This window comes from Eubalaena glacialis, chromosome 4 (assembly GCF_028564815.1).
Source record: "Eubalaena glacialis isolate mEubGla1 chromosome 4, mEubGla1.1.hap2.+ XY, whole genome shotgun sequence".
Lineage (NCBI taxonomy): Eukaryota > Metazoa > Chordata > Mammalia > Artiodactyla > Balaenidae > Eubalaena > Eubalaena glacialis.
This window is the reverse complement of record NC_083719.1, coordinates 57,945,651-57,972,066: the sequence shown is the minus strand read 5'-3', so window position 1 is coordinate 57,972,066 and position 26,416 is coordinate 57,945,651. Positions and strand designations below refer to the sequence as shown.

Genomic DNA, 26,416 nt, shown 5'->3' with positions numbered 1-26,416 from the left:
TAATACAGTCAATAAGTTAATACAAAATACCCAATATTAGAATTTTAAACATCAGTGATGCTGGTTCATGAAAAGTAAAGGAAACAATATTACACAAATTACTATTTTCTACCTACCGCCAAAATATCATATAATAATCTTCCTTCTACTGATGTAACAGTTTCTAATTCCATGTCCCTCAAAGTCCTATTAGAAAAAAAGAAAGTGCTACCCCCCCCAAAATACTGTTCCCAAAACAACGAGTTTGCTGTCTGCACTCTCAAAGAGCGTGAGTTATTATGTCTTATACCACAATAAAGGGCACAAACCTTGAGGAGAAAGGCTCTATCCCAAAAGTATTTCCTAAAGAGTTTAATATCCGCCTCCAACAAATGCTCGGTTGTGTGATTAAGCGTCAGGGTCAGTGTTTCTGATGAGTGAATATACCGCAGGGAGGCATCTTCGCTGAGCTGCACTCGGGAGAAACCTGGGGAACGTCTGCCCTGGAAGCTGAAACATCACAAATCAAAATCCACGATCCCAATACCCTTCATTGCCCCTGATATTACAAACCCAACTGGCAAAACAAGCCATAAAAGCTACCTACTGAAGATAGGTACGTAAGATCATGTAAATAGATCCTAACGAAATCATCTTTGTTTTTCCACCTAGAGAAGACGTCAATTGAAAAGCTGTTCACATATATTATATACTATAAAGATTTACATAATTAATGCAACAGTACTGACTTTTAAACATAGTACTTTACCTCATTCTCCCTTTAATCTGAAAAGATGCCTCTGGCCTTAATGGCACCATATGTAGTACCACAAATTAGCTGGCAGCAGACAGTTTATTAGGCGATTACAGTGGAAAGATATGATCTCCAGAGAGCATGGTGAGGTTCGGATGCTACAAACAAGCGAGATATTCACAACACGCTGGTCTACTGTTGTAAATCATTTCCTCATGCAAATTAAAACCTGCATAAATTTGATCGTGTTGTATTCTTGAATTCATTCATAAACAAAGGAACAATATTCCCAAACTAAATTCCTGAATATTGGCTTATTTTCCATTCTGTTGTGGTTAAGAACAACTGCACGTTTATTAGCTCTATGCAGGCTTCATGGTTAGTGTCATAATATTCTGGATGGCCTATAGGTCATGTAGTACCAACGGTAAAGAGGCCTGAGGAGGGAGATGCTAGTGCTCCCAGGTAACAGCTTGCCTCAGCATGTTGTCACAGCCCCCAAATGCTCCCAGATTCTTCAGTTCACAGAACTAGCTCTATGTCTCTTTCCTCTTCTTGCATTACCTCATTTTGTTAATCAGCATTTGTATATTTGCAAAATTATAGTATAGCTCCAACCACATAAATGCTATCTCTATCACATGGAGTGACAAAAAGAGATCCATTAAGAGCACCTGTACTCTAAGATTTGGGGCATCTCCCCAAACTCTTGACCCAATTACTTGCAGGGACTTCAGAATCGTCTAGAAAACAACTCCCCATGCCAACTACAAGCCACTGAAGTGAATGATTCAGCCTGAGCAATGAGATTTTTGTAATTAATTTAGAAAATGGAGGCTCCATCACATAATCAAAATTTAGCTTACAGTCTACTTCTAATCCCATCCACGAATGGATTTATTAGATGTGTAAACTTTTTTTATTTTAATTTTATTGGCGTATAATTGATTTACAATGTTGTGTTAGTTGCAGGTGTACAGCAAAGTGATTCAGTTATACATATACATATACTCATTCTTTTTTAGATTTTTTTCTCTTAAAGGTTATCAAAGAATACTGAATAGAGTTCCCTGTGCTACACAGTAGGTCCTTGTTGGTAATCTATCTTATATATAGCAGTGTGTGTATGTTCATCCCAAGCTCCTGATTTATCCCTCCCCCCAATGTTTCCCCTTTGGTAACCATAAGTTTGTTTTCAATATCTGTAAGTCTGTTTCTGTTTTGTAAATAAGTTCATTTGTATCATTTCTTAAATTAGATTCTACATATGAGTAATATCACATGATATTTGTCTTTCTCTGTTTGACTTACTTCACTTAGTATGATAATCTCTAGGTCCATCCATGTGGCTGCAAATGGTATTATTTCATTCTTTTTTATGGCTGAGTAATATTCCATTGTATATATGTAAGACATCTTCTTTATCCATTCCTCTGCTGATGGACATTTAGGTTGCTTCTATGTCTTGGCTATTGTAAATAGTGATGCTATGAACACTCAGGTCCATGTATCTTTTCAGATTATGGTTTTCTCTGGATATATGCCCAGGAGTGGGATTGCTGGATTATGCAGTAACTCTGTTTTTAGTTTTTTAAGGAACCTCCATACTGTTGTCCATAGTGGCTGCACCAATTTACATTCCCACCAACAGTGTAGGATGGTTCCCTTTTCTCCACAACCTCTCCAGCATTTACTGTTTGTGGACTTTTTGGCCATTCTGACCGGTAAGAGATGATACCTCATTGTAGTTTTGATTTGCATTTCTCTGATAATTAGTGATGTTGAGCTTTTTTTGGACATCTGTTTGTCCTCTTTGGAGAAATGTCTATTTAGATCTTCTGCCCATTTTTTGATTAGGTTGTTTGGTTTTTTTTGACATAGAGGATGTGTAAACTTTAAAAACACATGTCATCTTCTGGTCTTGGACACAACAGAAAGATACAAAGCTACCAAAGATGAAGTGAGGCTCCAGGTCCTCAACGTAACCCTGAACTATCCACAATGACAAAGTCAGAGGAAGTGGTCCTGTCTTGCCCTTTTTAGCTAAAGAAAGTGGGGTCACAGTAGAGCAAAGATAAAGGCAATTCCATTGGGATGGACTCTTTCCTTAGTTGGCGGTCACTTGACCAAGTAAGAACAAAAATAAACAGAAAGCTGTGACTTCAACATGCACTTAGGTAGCATACGACCGTAAATTAGTTACATTGATTTCCATGGGACAAATGAAACATACCAGTCCATTAAGACACACCGTGTAATAATATTGATAATATTTAATATTTATGTAGTAATTTGTCATTTTCATTGTAGTTTCCCACTTATTTTTTACCACATGTTAAGTCAAGGAAATCACTGTATAGGATATAATGACCAATCTGAACCATTCCAAGTAACAAACATTAAAAGTGTTGGTATCATCCTCAACATAGAGAACTTTACAGTTGACAAATTATTTCATTTCCATTATTTCTAGATCCTAATAACCAGCCCATTGGCTACATAGTATCTTGGGGTTTGTTTTTCATTGATTCAACAACAACTTATATTCTTTCAATGAATGTATATGCTGAACACAGTGGGTAAAACAGAAATAGTTTCAGTCCTCAAATGATTTAGGATGGAGACATATATGAAATGAACGATGACTATATATATAAAATTATAAATTATGATTTATATTATAAATTAATCATAATTTTAATCACAATTAATACTGTAAATTAATCATAATTGTAAAAGACCATAACATAGAAGGCCTCTCTGAAGAAGTGACATTTAAGCGAAAACCTGAAAGATAAGCAGGGGTTAGGCTAGTGTTTCCCAACTTTTCTTCTTCTTATAGCCAGCCCCCCAACCATGGAGCCTTTTAAGACATTTTTCCTGACTCCCTCTCCCCCATGAAATGTGAATACCAAATATATGTTTATGTATGATATGTATATCTGTACTTTATAGATGGGAACTAATGGTAAAATATAAACCAATGTTAGCTCGTGGTTTGGTTATTTTAATTTTTCCATAATGCTTGGAAGACTTCAGAGAAACAGATTGAGAGAGAATCTATCAGGTATCCAAACTCACTTTGTGATGTCTTCAAACAGCTTGGAGCATCCACCACGTAAAGCTAAGTCTAATGGCGTGGCACCCTCCTCGTTGGGTAAAGCCAAGGCCTGGACTCCTCCAGGGAGACACAGGAGGAACTGGGAAAGCTTAGCAAGGCCCCATCTCACAGCCAGGTGCAGAAGAGACTCTCTATGTAGAGAAACTGAAAAGAAAAACATGTAATATTAGTTCCTTCATTTAAAAAGTTCGTCTTATATATTTTATCAAAGAGATTGTCTAAGTAAGAATAGTAATAGTAAACATGTCAGAGCTGGAAGGAACCATCAAAAGCATCTAATCCAGAAACCTCATTTTACCGATGCGGAGAGGTCAAGTGATTTGTGCAAGGTCAGGTAGGTGCTGGAGGCAGCTTCGCTCATCACTGGTACAATGTTGTTCTATGCACTATGCTGCACGTTCGCATCACCTTTCACTCATGTTCAGTGAGGTCATCCATGGAAAACAAGTGCTAGGAGCACACCATCCTTTGGAAACAGACATCGTCAATTTCCAAGGTGTCCTCTAAGGAGATGCTGTTACCCTAGCAGGACAGGCTACTAGAGGCCAAGAGTGTCAAGGAGCTTCCATTTCCACTTTTTGTCCTCAGAGGTCAGCAGCTGGGGCAGAAATGGGCTCTGAGTCCATGGTCTCTCTCAAACTTTGTGGAGGTACTTCTACCCATTTATTAGAGCTTTGGGATAACTTCAGTGTTGCCAAAGCCACACACACCAGTGCTCTGCTTCAAAAACTCGGCCTGTGCCTCTTCCCATCCCCCTTGATTAGGGGGCTCCTGCTTGGTTTGTGTCTGGGTTTTTGCTGTTGGTGTTTGGGGCTGTGTCTTATGGTTGTTTCCTGACTGTATCTTCTTACAGGCTGAGGGCATCCTGGAAGTTTTTTATTCCTAACATCTAGCATGGTATATGGCAAACTGAAGTCACTCAGTATTTATTGAGTTGAATGGCAACTGACTACTAAAATCTCAATTATTTGTGTATGTTTAAATTGTCTAATTTGTATAGAGTTTGTACTCCTCTATTTCTCATACAATGACTCAGTGCCTGGAACACAGCTGGCCCATGATAAACATTACATTGGAAACATGTAAAAGCATACATTTGCTTACATTTTAAAAAGCTAGGCCCATGAACTCCATCGACATCAAGACACACCTTAAAACAAACCTAGTCTTAACAACTGAACATGAAAATCCTAACACTCAAGATCTGTCAGAATAAGTACTCAGTAAGAATCTGAGTTATACATACCCTCCAGTTAAGTAATGTTATTGACTGTTTGTAATCTGAAAGAGATCCAGAGGATGCTGCATCACACTGGAGTGGAAGGCCCAACAGGGTAGGACCTTATCTGTCTTTTATCCTAGCACAGTGCCTGGCATGTGTATGTGCTCTATAAATATTTGCTTGTTGAATGAATAAATGACCAATGGCTCTTTCCCTGATGACCACCCATGACAGTTAGCTTTTAATACATGGCTACAGCTGCTACTTGGAGCATCTATCATTCTTAGTTCTACCTCTGATACCTCCTGAGTAAAATCTGTGAACACAAAGTACATACTCCCACACAGCTTGGACACTGAAGACAAAAACTACCTACTTCTCCACCCTGCTTACCGTCTACACTACTATGATTTTGCTATTCCGTCATCTTCATTAGCATAACTTCACCGGTCCAGGAGACTCTTGCTTAGGCAAAGACTGACTATTCGTCAGAAGAACTTCCTTCAAGGCCCATCAACTCTTTAGCAGGAAGCATTCACAGTTTAAGCCGCAAAACCAGTCTTTAACTACTATATCATGACCCTTATCTAAACCTAATCAAAATCCCTTCCCTGACACCCCCTTGCCATCACTCCTCCCCTGCGTCCAAAGACCCTCATTAAACCAAACTTCGAGTTCTCAACAAATCCCAACCTTGCCTTCCCCCTTCAAGATTCTGCTAAGGCTCAATGGAGGCAGAGTTCTCCCTTATCAAGGCCGGCAATAAACTCAGCTTTGTCTTACCAAGCAGGTTGTGATGGTGATGTGTGTGGAGCCAACATCCAACAAAACTCCAGTCTGAAACAATCAGAAGGAAGTACTCCGCAGCACATGGATGCAAAAGAAAACTGCTTAGCTTACATTTTTAGTTGGTTTATACTATTTCCATATCTAGATCAATGAGCATAAAGCATTACATTTCAAATATGTAAATGCCACAGACTTCACTGTATATTTGCTCCATCATCCATCTGTGTGACACAGCACAGACCCCCCCTCAGTAAAATGACATGTGAAATGCCAAAACATCTGAAAACAGACAAAGCAGTGCACCCCACCAGACATCTGTTTAATATACTTGCTATCTTCTAAAGGCTATTAAAGAACTTATCTTTAATTATTTTATCCTTTAAGTCTTTGATCTTTAAACTCACTTAATTAGAAAGTAAGGTTTTTACTCTTAACAGATTCCCAACAAGGCATGTTTGGTAACATTTACACTTTTTTTCCTCCTTAAATAATAATCGTGAAGAGACTTGTTAGGATCAGGTAACAACACACACACACACACACACACACGAGTATACTGCCCAATGTACCAGTCAGCATGAGGCATGAGGTTGTAACCAGCCACATGAGGATGGAATTTCTAAGTCACGGATCTCAGTCTGAACCTAAGGAGAAATGCCCATGGTTATACGAGATACAATTTTTTTCCAAGAAAAATACGACCAAAAGGGAACATCTAAACCAGCGGTCCCCAGCCTTTCTATCACCAGGGACCAGTTTCGTGGAAGACAATTTTTCCACAGACGGGGTAGGGGGAGGATGGTTCAGGGGTAATGCGAGTGATGGGGAGCGACAGATGAAGCTTTGCTCGCTCGCCCACCGCTCACCTCCTGCTGTGCGGCCCGGTTCCTAACCCTTTCGGGTTCCCTTTTAAAATCATACCACTGATAAAGGCAGTACGGTGTCAACCATTTAAATGGCACTCTCTATAGTGCCTGGAGCAAGACCCTAAATACCCTCCAACCTGGGCTGGAGTTCACTGTACCCAACCCGATTCCTGCACCAGCAGAGCTTCCCAGGCCTGTTTGCTAGCCCAGCTCCCTGTTCTCTCCTTTCTGGCTCCATCCTCATATCCTGTTCAATGGGAGAGGACAGCAAACATGTGGGACTGAGTGCTCGCTGCTGCCCCTCTCCGTCCCTCCAAATCCAGGGAAGAGAAGATCTTCTGATGTTTGAAGAAACAAAAGGCTGCCCAAAATGTGTTAAGAAAGAGTTTTATCACTCAGTATACAAGTTCAGAGCCCAGAATCAGGCAAACAGCTTGAAATAGGAAACATCATGACATATATAAATAATTCTGCTTGCTACAGAGTTTCAGATTCTTAACAGGAGTCAGGAAAACAAGCTGTGGAAAGGGGTTCTACAATTTGGTAGACATGGGGGTGCTTAATTAAAATGAATGGTTTTATTCACCAAATAAATTTGTCTCTTCCTGTTTATTTGGTACCAGGAGTTATTTGAACTAATGTAACTAAAGCAGAATCACTAATAATTGCTCTAATGGGAACCATTCAAACCATACCATTCAACCATGGTACAGGTGTGACCTGTACCATCCTGGGAGCAAGATCACCCAGACACAAAAAGGAACAGCAGGCTGTGACGTTCAAATAACATACCCATCATGGCATAAAGTGGGGCTCATCTGTCCCTGTGCCAGGCAGGGAGGCTCAAAGCCCATGCCTCTCACTCTGCCACACCTCAGTTTCTCTGCCTGGAAAATGAGGCTGTCACGTCAAAGACCCAAGGTCCTAGGAATACTCATCCTTGCCTTGACTCTTTGGGGATCAAAGATCCGTGAAATACAGCACAGACCAAGAGTCCTTCCGGAGCACCTGAGGCACAAGAGCAGGGGTGGCCAGTTTGGTTGTTACTGAAGGAGCTGATTTTATGTACTGTTCAGTCCAAACTTGGGACCATTATCACACCTACACAAGGTCTGACTGTGCCTTTAAGGAAGCAGGAAATTCAGGCTGGAAGATTGAAAAATAAATTATCAGGGCCTCAGGAACTCACATGCACTGCTAGAGGAAATGTAAATTGACACACCCACTTTGGAAAACATTGTGGTATAATCTAATAAATTTGAAGAAACTAATGTCTTATGGCTGAGCAATTCCACTCCTAGATACAAGCCCCAGTGAGGGCAATGCTTTGTATGCACCTGGAAGCATGCATAAAAATGTAAAATGGTCAAAAGTAGAAGTGATCTTGATCACTTGATTAATCACTTAATCAACAATAGAATAAGTTGCAGTATAATCATACACAAGTATTCTAACAATAAAAACGAATTACAGACCAATATAGAAGAAACCAAGAAATATAATGTTGAAGGGGAAAAGTTACAAAAGGATACACAGAATATGTTTTAATTAACATGAAGTTTTTAAAAAGTGAAAACAAACCATATTATATACGAATACGTGGGTAGTAAAACTATAAGGAAAAACCAGGTAACGGTTACTCTAAAAGTCAGCATAATAACTCTAAGGGGAAAGAGTTGAATGTGGCTGGGAAAGAATGAGGGGGGTTGGTACTTCTGGGGTCCAATGATGTCTGTATGTCTCTCCCTCTCTCTTCCCATTCACCCCCACATAGTTGTGTTCAAGGCCCTCCTCAGAACAATTAAAATTCTACGGTAGGGCCCAAGCATCAGTCTTTGTTTTTAATACGTATGTATGTATGTATTTATTTATTTATTTTTGGCCGCTTCAGGTCTTAGTTGCGGCACACGGGATCTTTCGTTGTGGTGCGCGGGCTCCAGAGCACGTGGGCTCTGCAGTTGCGGCATGTGGGCCCTCTGGTTGTGGCGCGTGGGCTCAGTAGCCCCGCAGCATGTGGGATCTTAGTTTCCTGACCAGGGATCGAACCCGCGTCCCCTGCATTGGAAGGCAGATTCTTAACCACTGGACCACCAGGGAAGTCCCCCCCCCCAAGCATCAATCTTTTCTAAAGATTCCAAAGTGATTCTAAGTAAAAGCCAGGGTTGAGATCTGCTACTTTAAACATCTGGTTAACAAAATCCATATCTATGCCTCCTTTTTATACCACTGTCTTTCCAATCATCTCTTAAGATTTTATTAGCTAACAAATTTCACCAACGAATAAGACCAAAAAAAGTTTGTGACTTTTACAAGTTATTTTTAATCTACATCACTTGCTGCCAAGCCAAGATATGGCCTTAAACATTTAGCAAAATACTAAAACTGTGATGGGGACAATAATCTAGAAGCAAATGTTATTTTTAAACAAGTTAATTCAGAAGTCCTTCTACTTTGTAGGGTTTACTAATATTTCATAACTCCTGAGTAGAGCCACTGAAATGTATTCAACCCTGTAAGCTTATGAACAAAATATATTTTTTAATTCATTTTTTTAATGAATTAAAAAAATAAATCCTATCAATTAAAATAAGTTCTGCTCTGGTTTCCAAAGCCACATATATATTCATAGAGGTCTCAATTTGTGCATCTAAGTCATTGAGTAGACAAACATTGACTCAAACTACTACCATATGCCTGGCACCGTGGACACAAAGGGGAAGCACATGGCCAGCCCACTTTAGTTTGCAATAAAATAAATATCTTGTCCATGAAATCCTGTCTGGTAAACTATAGCTCTAGGCTTACACAAAGAGTGTGAACAGAAATAAATAAACTATCTGACCTACAAGGAAACTGCTCTACAGGTTAATCAACCTACATCATGCATCATGATTTGAAAGTTTACAGATGTTTATAAAATACAAAAATGATGAGCAGAAAGAGAATGAAAAAAAAAATTAGCAAAAATTTACATGGAGAGTGGAAGAGAGTATTTGGCATGAGCATCACACACAATCTCTGATATTTTTCAGGACTCTTAATGAGAACGGAAGGAGAAGTTGTATATTATAGCATCTTCCCTTTGGGTAGCTCTGATCGGGGCTTGGTGTGTTATAAACAAATCAGCCTTCCATACGGAAGATCAGAGGTTGGTGAGTCTAGGATAATAATTGCAAATATAAACACACTCATAGGAAAGATATGGAAACAGGACGTCCCATGGAGCACAATAGCAACGTGAGGCATGGTGGGATCATATAGCCAAAAGATAGAAGAGGACTGAAAAAGCATAATGGCAGGTTTTAGCTTCCCGAAGCGCCTGCTCTGCATCAGACACATTTGAGACACTCAGATTACAGCAACTCCTGACTGAAAAATCTGGGAAAACACCAACCACACACACAATCATTCCAGAAAATTCACATTTTGATATACAGTACTGGAATGCACTTCACGGATTTTGTACCTCATATAGGTTGGTTATACTTACCTTGTGGAACTAGTACTAAATCAGCTGAAACACTAAAAAGTCCTTATCAGAATTCAAAGATGGTAATACAATTTCTGGCTTTCACAACCTGGGGACGTTTCCAGAGTGACTTATACAACATGGACAACAACACACGATATTAAGAATCCAGACACAACACTGTGTAGTGCAATGGCAGCAGATTAAATAGCTGAAAGATCTGGAGTTGAACACTTACAGGGACGTAGCTTTGGAAAGACCACTGAATTCTCAAGTTTTAAGTTGCTTGATCTGTAAAAGGAAAGGAGGAACTTCCCTGATGGTGCAATGGTTAAGAATCCACCTGCCAATGCAGGGGACACGGGTTCGAGCCCTGGGCCGGGAAGATCCCGCATGCCACGGAGCAACTAATCCCGTGCGCCACAACTACTGAACCTGCGCTCTAGAGCCCGTGAGCCACAACTCCTGAGCCCACGTGTCACAACTACTGAAGCCAGCATGCCTAGAGCCTGTGCTCTGCAACAAGAAAATCTACCACAATGAGAAGACCACGCACCGCAATGAAGGGTAGCCCCTGCTCACCACAACTAGAGAAAGCCCGCATGCAGCAATGGAGACCCAACGCAGCCAAAAATAAATAAATAAATAGATAGGTAGGTAGGTAGATAGATAAATAAATAAATAAATTTAAAAAAAGGAAAGGAGTATCTGCTCAGCCTAGTATCCAAGATTGTCAGCAGACTAACGAAAATAACATATGGGACAGGGGTCTCAAGAATTAAGAGAGGCTGTATGGGGGGACTTACCAGTCATACATATTTGTCTGATCTTCTTAATACAAAAATATAATAAAGAGTCACTACATAGATCTATGTATATTTGCAAGCAGTTTTCCTCTGGTTATAATTTAAAATCATAATTTAAGGGAACTAGTTATGTGCTTAGGAGGCACTATAATTGCATCAATGAAAGACACCAGGGCTTCCCTGGTGGCGCAGTGGTTAAGAATCCGCCTGCCAATACAGGGGACACGGGTTCGAGCCCTGATCCGGGAAGATCCCACATGCCGCGGAGCAACTAAGCCCGTGCACCACAACTACTGAGCCTGCACTCTAGAGCCCGCGAGCCACAACTACTGAGCCCGCGAGCCACAACTACTGAAGCCCGTGCACGTAGAGCCCGTGCTCTGCAACAAGAGAAGCCACCGCAATGAGAAGCCCGCGCACCACAACAAAGAGTAGCCCCTGCTCATCTCAACTAGAGAAAGCCCGCGCGCAGCAACGAAGACCCAACGCAGCCAAAAATAAATAAATAAAATAAATAAATTTATTAAAAAAAAAAAAAATGAAAGACACCAGACGTGCCATAAGACAAATGTGCTACAGCCCCATGACTTGGGCAACAGGCGGTCATTAGGTGCCATAAGCAGCAATTATGTCATACCAGCTTTTCCAGCCTGTGCAATAGAATTTTTTCATTTGTTAATATTTCTTCAAGGCTCTGATTTACATCTACCATTCATTCATTCAGTAGATATTTGTTGACAGCATACTATGCGTTGGGCATTCTTCTGCTCTCCCCTCACACCACAGGTGAGCCTGTGGAATTCCCAGGCACCCTTCCAAGTGACCCTCCAGGAACCCTGTTCTGTTTGGGTGACAAATGAAAATACACTGCAGTCTAATTTTATTATTGACAAGAAGAAAAAGCACAGACTCATCATATCTTGGAAATGGCCTTTTGAAGTTTGCATTGGGATTCTGAATTCAAGCACAACCAGGAAACAGCCAAGCCCAGATCGAGAAATACTAAACTTTGTGGGTATGAGCTACAACTTTAGTGGGAGATCTTATCCCCTCCTTCAGCACAGGGGCACACTCAGGAAGGGATATTCTGGTGAGAGAAGGAGAAGATAAATGGGATAAACCAAACAGGAAGTCAATATATAAGACGAAGCCTACCTGGGATAAGAGTGAAGGTGGAAGGTTGGGAAAAGTTAATTAGAAGTCCAGATGGCAGCTGTTACCCATGAAGGAAAATAAACCACAACATGCACCTTTATTTCATTCTTGCTAGGTGCCAATGACTACAAGGACTTTATATTTCCTGTTTCCATCTAACATTTATTAAGCAACTTACATGTGTTATCTCATTTAATCCTGACAGGCACTGAACAAGGTAGGGGCAGAAACTGAGGCTTGACACAATTATGCAATTGCCCGAGCTCACTCAGATAGTAAATGGAGCATCAAGGATCTGAACCCAGGCTTTTCTACCTTTAAAACTCAAGTTCCTAACTGTTATGCTTCCAATTAGGCAAAGATAATTAGATAAAAGAAGACAAACCCAAGAAAAGAAGGGCAGAAAAGATAGAACTTGAATAAATCAACAAACTGAGAGTCGGGAAAAGCAAGCAGAAGGAAACTAAGCCTCACCAATACTCAGGGCTCAGGCCTGCACCCCACTCTCCAGATGTCGGCCTCATCTGTCTCCACATGCACATACACACACACACACCCTCATGACAAACCTGCAAAATAAAAGCTGCTCCAGCTATAGATGTGGGGAAGAGAAAGTAGGCACGTGAGAATCATTATGAACTAAAACCTAGGGTAGAATTACAGAAGATATAGGCTTCTACCTATATAGCCTCATGCTCACATCAAGGTCCATATTTGAAAGAGTCAAGACAAGGCCTTGTAAAGTTCACTGGGGCCAAGTAAAAGGGGTGTTGCACCAGGACACAGGGTTGGTCATTTCCCTAGGATTATCTCATCACTTCTGGCTCACTGCCCACCCACTTTGCCAGGCCTCTCCCACCCATCTTCAACCATCAGCCTTTTAACCTCCAAGCATTTGGTAGTTTTTAAACCAGTATTTTATTTAATTTTTAAATAAAGTAGTACAAGGACAGCTGCCAGCATTCAAATCCTATTAAAGAAATCTATGAAAACAGCAAAAAGTTAAACTTTTTTACTCAAGATAAGTATTAAGAGAATCCTCGGCTACAGTCATTTTCAAATTCAATTTTAGTCTCTTGTGTGCAACCCAAAACTGCCCTGTACATTTGAAGGGTTCCCAGAGGAGAAGAGCCAGGGATGGAACACTGCCACCAGAGGTAAATTTCAAAACCTTCCACTTTCTTGAATCCACTGGGAAGCATATTAGGGATGGTTGTTTGAAAATAAAAGCTTCCATTTCCATTTTCTTTTTCCTTGAAAATTTTGAGAGAGGGAGAAAATAACCTGAAATAACCTGAAAATAACCTGAATAGAACCCTATCCTCTACTTCTCAGGTGTGAGAGTGAATATGTAATTCTCTACTCCAGTCTCAGGGCCATTGGTGCCCTGTAGGAGGCTTAATTTTTAAGGAAAAGTTTAAGCTGCTTTTTCTTCTTTAAAATATAGTGCCTTAAACAGAGAAGGTGCTTAATAAGAGTTGACTGACTTAACTGCAGGATAAGTCCAAATGATTTGACATGGGGGAAAAAAGTCCTTTTCCTTAAGAGGTCAATTCTGTGTTAAATTCTTTACTGCCAGAAAAACCTATTCCTTAAAAATGAAAAGCTAAAAAAAGAAACGGAAGATAGAAAAACCAGTTTTAGGTTAAGGATTTTAAAACTTCACAAATGATGCACATTTGTGTGCATATGCATGGCTAAGTATTATGAAACAATTTTACCCATTTACCATAGGACCTGTCTTAAAGAACATTCTCTCCACCACTAGCAGTCATCCAGTGGGTTACCTTAGCAACTGAAGGAATATAATACCAGCTTTAAATGTCAGAAAAGAAAGTGTGGAGATGTCTGTCCCACCAGATACTATCAGAAGTGCCAGAAGGCTAGAAAGTAATACTGAGTGTATACACAACTGCTTGAAAAATGTCAAGATTTCCAAGAAAAACGTATATCCCAGACTTAGTCAATACCCATAATGCATTAATTTTAAAACTCCTCCAAAATTTTTTTAAAAACCTAAGAACTTGTATTTTGTAATAAATCTGTCCTTTATGGGTTTCCTACCCACTGGTAGGACATCAGCTGATGTTATCTCAAACTTTCGGTCCAGGACAAAGCTTTGGGGCAGAAAGACAAAGCTGACATTTCACATAGTCTGTGGGACAGCAAGCAAGTCTTCTAATCCAATGTACCATTCCCTGGCTAACAAGACATGGCACACAGGTGGGGACCAACCAACAGGGCCTTGCTCTATTTCCTTTCAATTTCTAGAGCAGGCAGACTGTATTCAAGGATAAAAACAACAGCCAAGCTCCATTTCAAGTGTTAAACAAACCCTGCCTCTTCCTGGTTACAGATCTCTTTCCTCTATTGAAGGAAAGATAAACAGATATTTCCCCCTGTCAAACATTGCGGGCCCGCACATTGCCTTCTCTCATTGCCTAGAAAGAAGGTGATGATTCCGGGTATGTGGCTTGAAGCAAAATGTAGATGTCACAGAAAACTGGCAGTTCCCACTGAGTCTCTCATAATGAACTGTTAATTCTCATTTAATGGCGTTTCCTGCAGATAAGCAATATTACGATTGCTCTTCAAACTCCTTAAGAGAACACTAAACTATTAAGACACATTTAACAGTTGCTGAATAACCCCCATTCTTATAAACTTTCTAAGTCCTTTTGGTCGACTGCATTTCTTTTCCTTTTTCCCCCATTAGTTGTAAAGTAGAGAAAAACATTCTCCTTCAAAGGGAATTTATAAAGACCCTACTAATACAGCACAGCATCATGCTAACCACCCTTCCTCCTAGTAACAGCGGTCCTTATCCATTAAACCTATAGCCCCTGATGAGGTCTCTCCTTCTCCTTTAAGTCACTACTCATTACACTGTGACTTGTTACTACAGATACTACTTGGACTTGCCCTTCCAACATGTATTCTGCAACCAATGCACCATTTCTCTAATTTCTGGATTCAAGTTTAAATATGTTCTGGTTGCTGTAACTCCACTGGTGTTACTTGCAAGGAAAGGAGCATACTCTTGATCTGGTATTTGGAATTCATCATTAAAATAATACATTCTGTAAGTTGTTCTCAGTGGGTCCTACCCGTTCCATCCACTGCTTCTCTTTGAGGACAGTTCTCTAACCAACCATACAACTACAGAATGAGAAGCCAGCGCCCAAAATACACTGGCTGTGTACCCAAGACAGCCCTGCAGAAAAGTTGCAAAAGCTCAGTGGCTTACCCTAAAAACTTCTTCCACTTATAAAACCAACTATAAAGACAGGAATAAAGTTTAACTCTTTAAACTTGATAAAGCAATCTAACAGATATTTTCTTTGCTTTATAAAAAATTTTAATGTATTTGCCCTACAGATTCAATTCATGGTGCCACCTTTCCTAAATGTTCTTACCACAAAAAAGAAATGGTAATTATGTGATGGTAAGGAGTTATTAATGCTATGGTGGTAGTCATTTGCAATATATAAATGCACCAAATCAACACACTGTACACCTTAAACATGCACAAATATGTTAATTATATCTCAATAAAGCTGAAAAACAGGTTGCTATGTTTTTATAATTGGTGTAATTAATGAAGAGTTCTATCTCTTCCACAACAAAGGACTTCTTTCTGCCTATTAAGGAGACCTTGGCACATATGAAGTACTTTTACCTAGCGACCTGCAGAAAAGTCTAAACTCATTTTTCACAACAGTATTGGCAGAAAATGTCTTGAATCTGCAAATTGTTGCTACATATTGGTTTGTAAGTGTAAATATATGCTGTGAGAGAGAGATTTTATATGACCTTTTTTTTTAAGTAAAGGGGCTTTTTTTCCTTAAATCAGAACGCATAATCAAGACAAGCTCTACCTAATTCCATAGGTTGGGAGAGGAGCTACTATGTTCAGGGGCAAGGCCATCAGTCCTCCGAGATGGCATTTGTAGTCCCTTTGGGACCTTTACTCAAATTGCAGCCTCCCCACTGGTGATGGCAAGTTTGGTGCTTGCCAGCCACATCAGGCTTCTGGACACACAAGTGATAGGAAGTAATTTGATTGAGCAGGAAGGGAAGACTTTAACTCAAGTTATCTGAGCACCAACAGAATAAAAAAAGAGTATTTTATGCCAGTTAACCTAATTGTCAAAATTATGCCAATCTCTGAGAAAAGATTTCTGTCCAAAAAACAAACAAGCAAAAAATCCAGAACAAAAAAGTTAATCATGAAATTTTATGGGATAGTATATTACTACTTAAAGTTTTACTGTAAATGTGAGGCACTGAGACCCTGCAGAAGCTTTTATCATAAAAGCTATTTCACAGAAAGAATGAGTTTAATTTTATGAAACAGAAATCCAATTTTATTTATGGCACAAAATTAAATAAAACACAGGATATTTCCTTCCCTAGGAGCGTAACTTAGTTGCATTGTGAGTAATGATGGGTAAGATGCAGGGCCAAGGAAAGGCTCTGCTTTTCTTCATAAGACACAATACTCTGCTCAGATTCTGGCCCTTCTACAGGCTCTCAGGCCTTCCTGATAACTCTCAGTGTTTGAAAGAAAGGAAAATAAGGGATTTATTATAAAATGCAAGGAAATACAGTAATGCTTCACAGTAAGGCTTCCATCAGACTCTTCCACGACAAAATCATTACAGAAATCAATTTTACTCGTTCTGTAACATCCTCTGTACCCCTCTAAAAAACATAGATAAATACAAAGAATTTTAATAAATGTGAATAGTAAGGTTTTAAATAGTTTTTGGACAGGTCTTAGGAGAAGTAACTACTAGGGAAAAAAACTGTTTTCCATTTACGATGCCCCTACCATTAACACATGATAAACTCCAATGGGCCACATGCCACAGTTTATTTCTCACTTTGCTAATGTAATTTATCTGCCTCAAAGACAAGCAACACTAATAAAATATGTATGCTGAAAAAAAGATGCATTGAGCTCATAAGAGATTCTAAACGGCTTAGGTTATAACTTTACTACATTGAAGGGGAAGGACCAGGATTGTGACATAGGAGACTCCTGAACTTCCCTCCTCCCATGGAAGTACCAAATGTACAGCTACACACAGAGCAATTCCCACTGAGAGAAACCCAGTCACTAGCTCAATGACTCCCACACATAGGACTGGATGAGAAAATACCCATACTCACATGGGTAGGAAAGGCTGAGACACACTCTTGCCATAAACCCCACCCCCAGCTCAGCGCCATACAATCAGGAGGAAACCTCCAACTCCCAACTTTTCCCTGAGCAATCAAGGGTTTTCACCATACATGTAGCACCCCAACTTTTAAGACTCCCACCTGAGGGATGGGCCCCCAAAACGCCTAGCTCTGAAGGCCAACAGGACTTACACCCATGAATCCCACAGGACTAGAGCAAATAAAGCAGCGGCTCTAGATGGGCATATAAGCAGGCACCCAGGCTGTCTCCCCAGGGCTCAGTGTTGAGTAAGCAGGCAGAAACACCCATCTCCCAGTCTTTCCCTGGAAGAGATTTGACTTCATACTTTATAAGCTGCTGCCCGAGGGTCCAGCATCTAAGTAGAATGCATCTAGGGGCTGGCTGTCATTCTCCCTGGACCCCAAGGAAGCCAGTTGGCAATTCCCCCACTCCCTTGCTCCAGTCCACTCCAACAATAAAGCCAGGTCACCAGCATCTCTCTGGAAGGAGCTGCTTTTATGGCTGTCACTCAAGAGACAGGTCCCAGATCCCCTGGCATTGACAGCCAATGGGGCTTGCATTCAGGAGTCCCACAGGACTGCGGTGGATAAAAAAGCAGTTGTTAATGGGTGTACACATAAGTACTTGCTGCAACCATCCCCCCAAGGTTCTGCACAGAGGAGCAAGCCAAAAACACCCATCTTCCAGTCTTTCCCTGGAAGGGATTTGACTGCATACTTTGCCAGCTTATGCCGTCTAATCAGCCTGCATCTAGGTGCTGACTGAGATCCTCCCCCTTAGGACACTGATGGGTCTTGGTATGCCCTCTACTACTGGGAGCCACTAAGAACAAAGACAGCAACTTGGACTAGCACAAAGATTTAAGAGACAACCAGGAGCTTGGGCTGGGATGACTGACAAGGTTCATCTACACAAGACCAGTCTGTCAAGACTGGGAGAGGTGGCTCTTTTATCTGATGCACAGAAACCAAAAGAGAGTCAAGGAAAATGGAGAAACAGAATAAGTTCCAAACAAAAGAACAAGATAAATCTCCAGAAACTGATCTTAATGAAATGGAAATAAGTGATTTATCTGATAGAGAGTTCAAAATAACAAAGATGCTCACCGAGGTCAGGACGGCAACACATGAACAAAGTGAGAATTTCAACAGAGAGACAGAAAATGTTAAAAAGTACCAAACAGAAATCACAGAGCCGGAGAATACAATACCTGAAATGAAAAATTCAAAAGAAGAATTCAACAGCAAACTAGATCAAGTGGAAGAAAGGATCAGCAAACTAGAAGACAGGGGGATGGAACTGATCTAATCAGAGGACTGAAAAGAAAAAGGAGTGTTAACCCTGTCCCTGAACACTGATGTTGTAGAGAAGTTCTATTACAAGTCCAGGCTGCAAGCAATGTTACCTCAAGTACTACAAACATTTCTTAGAGAAAGTCTAGAAATTTACTAGAAATTTCAAGGAATTGTTTGCAATACCAAGATTTTGTCCTTTGCCTGTAGCTTCAGTTGCCCAGACCAATTGTAATTTGTTTTCCACATATGTACATACAATCTACTCTCTGTACATGGAAATTCATTCACATACACACATGAAAGTCAACTTTTACTGAGAACTCAGTATGTTCAGACATTGTTGTAGAAGCTTCACCAAACACTAATTCAACCATCGCAACAAGCCAATGAGGTGGGTACTATTATGCCTCATTTTAGAAATTAAAACCGTGGCATCAGAACAAAAATAACTTGCCCAGATGATCTCAGAGACAGGAAGCAACTGGGCGAGGATTTGGCATATAATCTTAATGAGTATTACACTAGAATTGCTTTCCAATAGAATACAATGTCTCACCATGTAAAGCAACTGCTCCAATTTTTCTCATGAAAATACATACATCTACACAATATATATCTTGGTGACATAAATCTGTCTGTTATAAGGATACGGATAAACCAAAGGGTCATGACAGATGGAGGCTTGGAAAACAAGAACACATCTCCAAACATCAATGAAAATGGCAATAAGATAACCCTTGGCAATTTGGTGGTTAGCCTAGTTTTCTCCAAACTTATCTGATTATGCATCTCTGTCAACAAAAATAATTGCACATATGCCCCAAACCCAGAAAATTGTATGCATATACTACTGTCAATGTACAGACTGAAGATTATGAAATCTTATTTCTAAATTTTAGGATGAAAAATAAATACAGCATGTGGATAACATGAATCCCACTTTGAAGGTTCTTAGTTTAAGCTGTTCATATGAAATTATGAAGTTCCATAACTTTCAACAATTTATCATTTTGCAGAGGCACAGACTGAACCACTGCAGAGTCCAACCTGCTATGCTGAGAGAGTTGCTGTGCTAGGAAAGTAGCCCCCTCGCTGACCTGCACCTGCCTCTCCATGAGGCTTTGAGGCTCTTTACTTATGTCTTTGAGCACGGTGACTAGTGAGAAATTATGAAAGCTTTATGTCTTTGTCAAAATGAGTCTGCCTTCCAAAATATAAAATACCCTCTAATATTATTGATGAAATTTGTTTTAAAAGCCAGGAGGCTTAAGCAAATGAAGTTCCTTAGCCAGAAAGTATATAATATATATATAGATAGATACATACATACAAATATATATATAATACACTCATATGCATGAATATATGTATACACATGTGTATATACACCAATGAATATATGAATATATGTGTGTATATACACATGAATAAAGTTCCTTAGCCAGAAAACATTTTTTTCCTCCTATACATACAGGAGAATTACAATAGCAATATCTAGGATGTGCAACTCCTTAAAGGTCTCAGGATACACCGCTCATTCATTCAAGTACTTCCTGAGCACCTGTTATGTGCCAAGCTCTTCGCTAGGTCCCTGGGGATAATGGTGGGCAGAAGAGACACCATCCACTCCCTCAGGAAGCCCACCCCTTCATTCATATCAGTCAGCTGCCACACAGCTAAGTGCAGCACATGGGATTCAGGCACGGATGACTTCTTTCATCCAAGGTCTTAAGAAATAAGAAACATCCTTAAGTGCCAGGAGAGTTTAAGTATAACCCTAATAAAGGAAAGAAATGGAGATCCTCTCTGATTGTGGCTTATGACCTTATGATTGATTCTGCTTAAAAAAAAATCATACCCCTTTTACCTAGAGTAGTTCCTTTAATCTTAATCCATGATCAACTTTAAACCAACCTGTAACCAGAATTTATCAGGAAGCAGAAACTCTTAAAAACAGCATCATCCAACCACAAAGCTAAAGTCATAGGAAGAATACAGAAAAACAGCAATAGTACATGATTGTGTCCAATAAAATACAGAGCAATAGTTCTATCTCCAATAAAATTATGTTATTTGTAATCACCATAAGTAGTACCTGTTGAACAGTGTAGCCTCATGCATAGTATGAGCTTATATACAACATCTGTATCTTTGTTCACACAGATTCCAAACGGTTTTAAGAGTCTATTTAATGATATTAAGAGTCTATTTAGTCTTTTAGTAAAGAAGGGGCATCCAGAAGTAACTCCAAAAGTTAGTATAAATATAGTAAATATGAATGCTGTCAGTGACACTGACATTTTCAAAGATTTCAATGCATTGGTTACATTTCCTGCATGGCCACATTTCTTCTCAGTGTTCCACAGAGTTGGCTGCATGTTCTTCCTTGCTCAATGACTCTACCTATTTGGAAATAGGACACCAATATCCCCTTCTTACAGCAAGAAAACATGCCAAAGGAAGCGGAGCCACAGCCCAAAGCAGCTGGCTCAAGAGCCTGCCACAAAGAAACAGTCCTTCCCTCCTTGAGGAAAAGCTCTTCACCCCCTGGAACAGAGTGGCATCAACCAGCCCAGAGATGAGTGGCTCAGAATGTCAGGGATCCCAGATTGATCAGTGCAAGGCTCAGGTCAAAAGTAGGCAGGAAAACCCACCCAGGCAAACAGGCAACAAATTGTAAGGTACATTTGAACTTGACATAGAGAGGAGACATCTTAATTTCCTGGTAAGGACCCACCTTCAAGTGAAGAATTTCCCAAGACAGTCCACCCAAGAGGCAACTCCAGATGGGTCAGAGCCAGCACGAGCTCCTCGTCCAGATCAGGCAATGCTCCCGCCGTCAGGGCAAATGGGGTCAGCAAGGTCTGGTGGCTACTGGCTGTGAGGCGATCGGCTTGGGTGACCAGCAAGCGAGCCAGCCTGCAGGCCATATTGTCCACATAGGTCACGGAGTCAGAGCCCATGGTCACCGGGGAGTAACCTTCCGAGCAGAGGCACACAGACACCGTCACCGTCTCCTGAAGCCTGTGGCCTGGATGACAAGATAGTGAACAGTTCACCCAGAGTCTGCAGAAAATGCTCTCCCAGTGTCCAAAGCTTTGGCCTGAGCATACCACACGCTCCAGGAGAGCAAGGCAGAAAGGAAATGCGGCCAATTATCTTTAAATGCTGCCAAGCCTGTGGGTCCAAATTAACACTGACCCCATCTTCTTCCAGTGACTCCTGATTTTCAAACTGACCTTTATGAGCTCTGACCATTTCAGGGCTGCTTTTCTATCATTACCACTGTTATTTGGCATAGCTTCACCTTGTACTTCTACCCAACCATCAAATTCAAGTTTGTTGTCTTAAAGGCCTTTGCCCTTTCCTGTTCTGGCATTTCCTTCTGAGTCATACGTTTTTATATATTTATTTAGGTGATAGTTTTATAAGGTAGCACCACAAAGTTACACAAGTTTACCCTAGTTCCTCAGAGTTCTTTTGAACGTGAGTAGAGTGGGTAAACACTACTCAACACAAACATTATATATACTGTTCATTGGCCCACCACCACTTCTGAGAATGGCTTCTCCGTCTTGTAGATGTTCTTAATACTTCTGTTGGGTGGTCACCTAATCCTGCTACCCGTCCCTCCTCCTTACACTCTTCTTCCATTTTACCAAGGTTGGTGAACTTCTACCCAGGTATGTTTTTATGTTGTCCTTGGCAGAATGTACAGGAATTACTACCACCAAACCTCTGTGATCATGATATTAATAGCTGGACAGAAGAAGGGCTAACATTCAGCCACCACTGGCCCCCAAGCAAACGGCTAATGGGTGCAAATCATCTTTGCTCTGCCTTACCCTCCAAAGCTTTTCCCCAGAAGCTATGCTGCCAGGCTTCAAGGAATAAGAGCGTCCCAGGTTTACCAGGCAAGAACTACTGCTATTTTCACATCATTGCCTTTTTAAAGTGGTCCAATGGTACAGCACAGAGTGCAGCTCCTACCCCCAGACCACACACGTCCACTATATACTACAGAAAACTGTTGTACATACTTCAGAAAGGTACCCTGGCAAAGCTGTATCTGGGAAAATGCAAGATTCAGAAATTTGGAACTGTCTGCAGTGAGTTTGTTAAAATCAAGGTAAGAACCCTCCCTTCTAAGCAGGCCACAATATAATCAAAAAAGATTTTCTGTAACACACAAGGAGTGGGAAGGAGGTTCACCCCTACACGCAAGTAAAGAAAAAGACAAAAGTTTTGATGCTAGGAGTGGTACTTTAGTTATTATTTTTATTCTTTCTCTTATAAGAGGCTTGATTAAAAAAAAGAGAAAAACCAAGAAAAGAGGGCCAAGCTAAATGCAGCAAAAACATCAATGTAAATGCCAAAGCAAAAGGGAGAGGCAAAAGAGACTAGCAGCCAGTATAACTCTGTGCCATTAATGTGGTTTGACTTTTTTTTCTTATGAGGATGGGAGTTATTGGGCCTGAAAGAGAAGTGCTTAAAATTGTCCAAAGTCCCAGAAATTGCACAATAGATTGATTCAGTGACCAAACCCAGGTAGGTCTGAAAGGCCTTTGTACATCACTACAATTCTCTATGTCTGTGTTTGCATGTTTCCTGTCTTCCTTCTTCCCACGTGCAATAGATATACTACAGAAGCACTTAGAAACATTTTTCTTTTAAAAATGAGGCCAGTCTTACCTATTAAAAAATTGAAGTTTCCCTCTATGATACAATTTAAGAAGGCCTAAGAGACCCACAGTTAAAACCGACCAATCAACAAACAAGAAAAACAACACAAACCCTCCTTTCCTGCAGGTAATGGCATCTTAATTGCACCTTTAGTCTACAGCTTGATGTCTCAGATGTACAACCCACATGCCAATGAAAATACAGAACAACTGTACCTGAGGAGGGGCTCTTACTTCATGACAACACATTAACACGATACATTAATTTGTCATCTGTCACCGTGGTACTTGAAGACAGCTGGGAGAATTACAAGGTTTCAGAATGTGAACATTTTGGTGGTGGGAAGAGACAGTTCTGGAAGCTGAGATCCAGCAGGGAAGCGTCTGGATGGACATGCTGCCAAGGAAGGAACCCCTGCCACCCAAAGGAGCAAAGCAGAGAGCGGCTGCTGGACTGACCACAGGAGAATGAAGAAGAGAGAATGAAGACCACTGTCAAGTATCTCAGATCTGCCTGAGCTGTCCCTGGCCACGGCCCCGGGACTGCAGGCAGCAATACGAAGACAGAGCGTCTCCTCCACGGGATTGCATACAGGGCACCCCCGACCTGCAGGGTAAGTCTAAGTTGGGCTGCTCAGGGAGCTGCAGACACAGCTGGAAGCGGCTCAGACGTGAGACAACCCAGTGTGAGTGTTCTTCCTTACATCCACATACACACACACTCACACACACACAAACGCACAAACACAAAGACACATTCTCGCACACACATACGCTCTCACTCATACCCATCCCACCTTGGAGCACCATGAAGATGCTCACAGACAGGTTTTTCAATTGCACAATAAAGAGGACACCTCACCTGGAACGCTGGATTGGAGAACGTTATCCTCCGTGCGCTCTGCCATCACGATGTGTCTCTGATGAGATCCGTTATAAATGAAGTAAAACTCGGCATCTTTAGGAAGGTAAACATTTTTGCCAAACTTCGCATAGACCGTCATCTGCCCCTGAAAAATGAACAAGTCAAGGTATCATCACGCTTCCTCGTCCTGGCTCTAAGAAAGCACAATAAAAAGGGCCCCGATACAAAACAGGGTCCTTTGTAATGTTCATTTCATGTGGGCGAGCCCAAATATCATGAATCCTTCTTCCTAACAACAATGTTTTGGACGACAGGGCGATGTTTCCTGATCTATTTAAGTATGCGTGTCAGAGCTGGTTTGTTCTGTTTTCCAAATTGAAGAAGTTAGAGCATACAAAAGAGTTTTTTTATTTACTAGATGTGCAATTATGATACTTTGCTGTATTTTACTTTCTTTGAATTCCTACTACCTGATGAACATCATTGCTTGTATTAATTTTTTCCTGTACCTGAGATACCACCATAGTATAAAGCTTCAAAATAACTATTCTTAGCCATGTCCTTACACTGTACTGGACCACAGTGGCTTGTAAGAACATTAATTAAATATTCACAAACATTGCTAAATAAACAGCACTATGTGATCCAACACTTGCTGTGCCCTTTCCCACCGTTGTTTGTCTTCTCTGAGGGATTTCTCTGTCTTCTTTCTTATCTAGCCTGGCCTCACACTTTCTCTTGAAAGCTTCTGGTTGGCACAAAGCCCTGCTAAATATCCTGGTCCCAAGGAGAGGAGCTGCCAGCCTGGGTCACTGAGGCACACTCTGAGGAAGGAAGGAAGGAAAGAATGAATGGGCAGCAGGCTAATGCTCCCCAGTATATCATCATCCAGAGGCGGTGTGGGGCGACTCAATCAGTGCTACAACCAAGGCAGCAGTGATGGATGAGCCTGCCAGATTGTCTAGGGCCTGGAAGGCTTCAAGGATTCGGGATGCTCCCTCCCCTCAACCACAAAAAGGCAATACAAAGGGGGCCTCCAGGGAGCAGGTACATACCACCCAGCTTGTGGGAGTGGCAGGAAAATGGAAACCAGGAGGTAGAAAGGGTCACCCACTTTGGAGGGCCTCCAGAGCTCAGCCCAGTGTGGAGAAGCATCTGGGCTTTTGTGTGCTTGCCCAACAAAAACAAACCCACTCTTCGAGAGTTCCTCAGCCCGTGACAGGAGAGAAAAGTGAACACAGAAAAGCCTCCACAGTCTCCTTAACATCTGTTTGCCTTTGATGATAATTAGCATGGTATTCCTTAGGATATCAAGAGGTAGGTCAATCAGGACCAAAAACAAAATCAGTGTGGACCTCCTCTTTCCAGTAACTATATGGTTGTTCTAGCTAAAATTTTAAAAATAAACAGGCTATGTTTTCCTAGTGGTTTACAATCCATCACACACATAAAACATCATCTTGAATCACACACAAACAAACACATAATCAATAGAAAGTAACATGCCAAGAAAAATCTACCATACAATAGCTTAAAAAAAAAAAAAGTTCAGGAAGAGGATCTGAAAAGCAAAAAACAATAACAAACGTCTGACATGACAGACAGAGGAAACTTAGATGAAATTCCATTTCCTAAAAACAGAAGAACAGCTTGCTTTAGTCATGTTCCCGGTTTCTAAAGAGACTGTTAATTATCCACGGGCAAAATCTGAACCGACCTGTTGGTGATACATTTTTGTAATGCTAAAAAATAAATTGTATAAACAGATCAAAGTTTTTCACAGATCACAAGGCTATCTAATCTGTATCTATTCAAAACAACGATCATATTACTACTTTATTTGGTTAGGTGAACCAGGACTACAACTTATTAAAGTGTTTGCAGCCCTTTTCAATGCAATACAACTCCAAACAGGAGAGTTTTCTAATTCAACTATGCCTCCCTTTCAAGACCATACCAAGCTTTATATTGGTCAAAGAAGATAAATAACAGTCAGGTCAGAAATAAGACATGGCCATTAAAGAGAGATGCTCAGAAGTCCTAGCACTAAGAATAATATTCAGCAATAAAAAGGGGCTCTCATTTGCTAATCACAGAGAGATCAGAAAGATATGGTGAAGAATATTATGGGAGGAGGAGGGAGGGGATGATACAGAAACGAACAAAGAGACCCAATGAGATAGAAGGGGATGGGGAGTGGAGTG

The 26,416-nt window shown here is 40.7% G+C and overlaps 1 protein-coding gene across 7 annotated transcripts in view; it reads right to left on the bottom strand.

Annotated features, from left to right (window-relative positions):
• ARHGEF28 (Rho guanine nucleotide exchange factor 28) overlaps positions 1–26,416 on the bottom strand; it is a 305,032-nt gene that overhangs the window by 160,670 nt on the left and 117,946 nt on the right. For 5 of the 7 annotated variants that reach the window (XM_061189357.1, XM_061189352.1, XM_061189354.1 and 2 more), the window contains 4 exons: positions 24,210–24,357; positions 21,403–21,696; positions 3,815–3,998; positions 309–489 (listed from right to left, as the gene is read on the bottom strand). In XM_061189357.1, the coding sequence (XP_061045340.1) occupies positions 309–489; positions 3,815–3,998; positions 21,403–21,696; positions 24,210–24,357 (807 nt within the window). The remainder of the gene's footprint in view (positions 1–308; positions 490–3,814; positions 3,999–21,402; positions 21,697–24,209; positions 24,358–26,416) is intronic. The other 2 variants (XM_061189355.1, XM_061189358.1) reach the window with 1 other exon arrangement.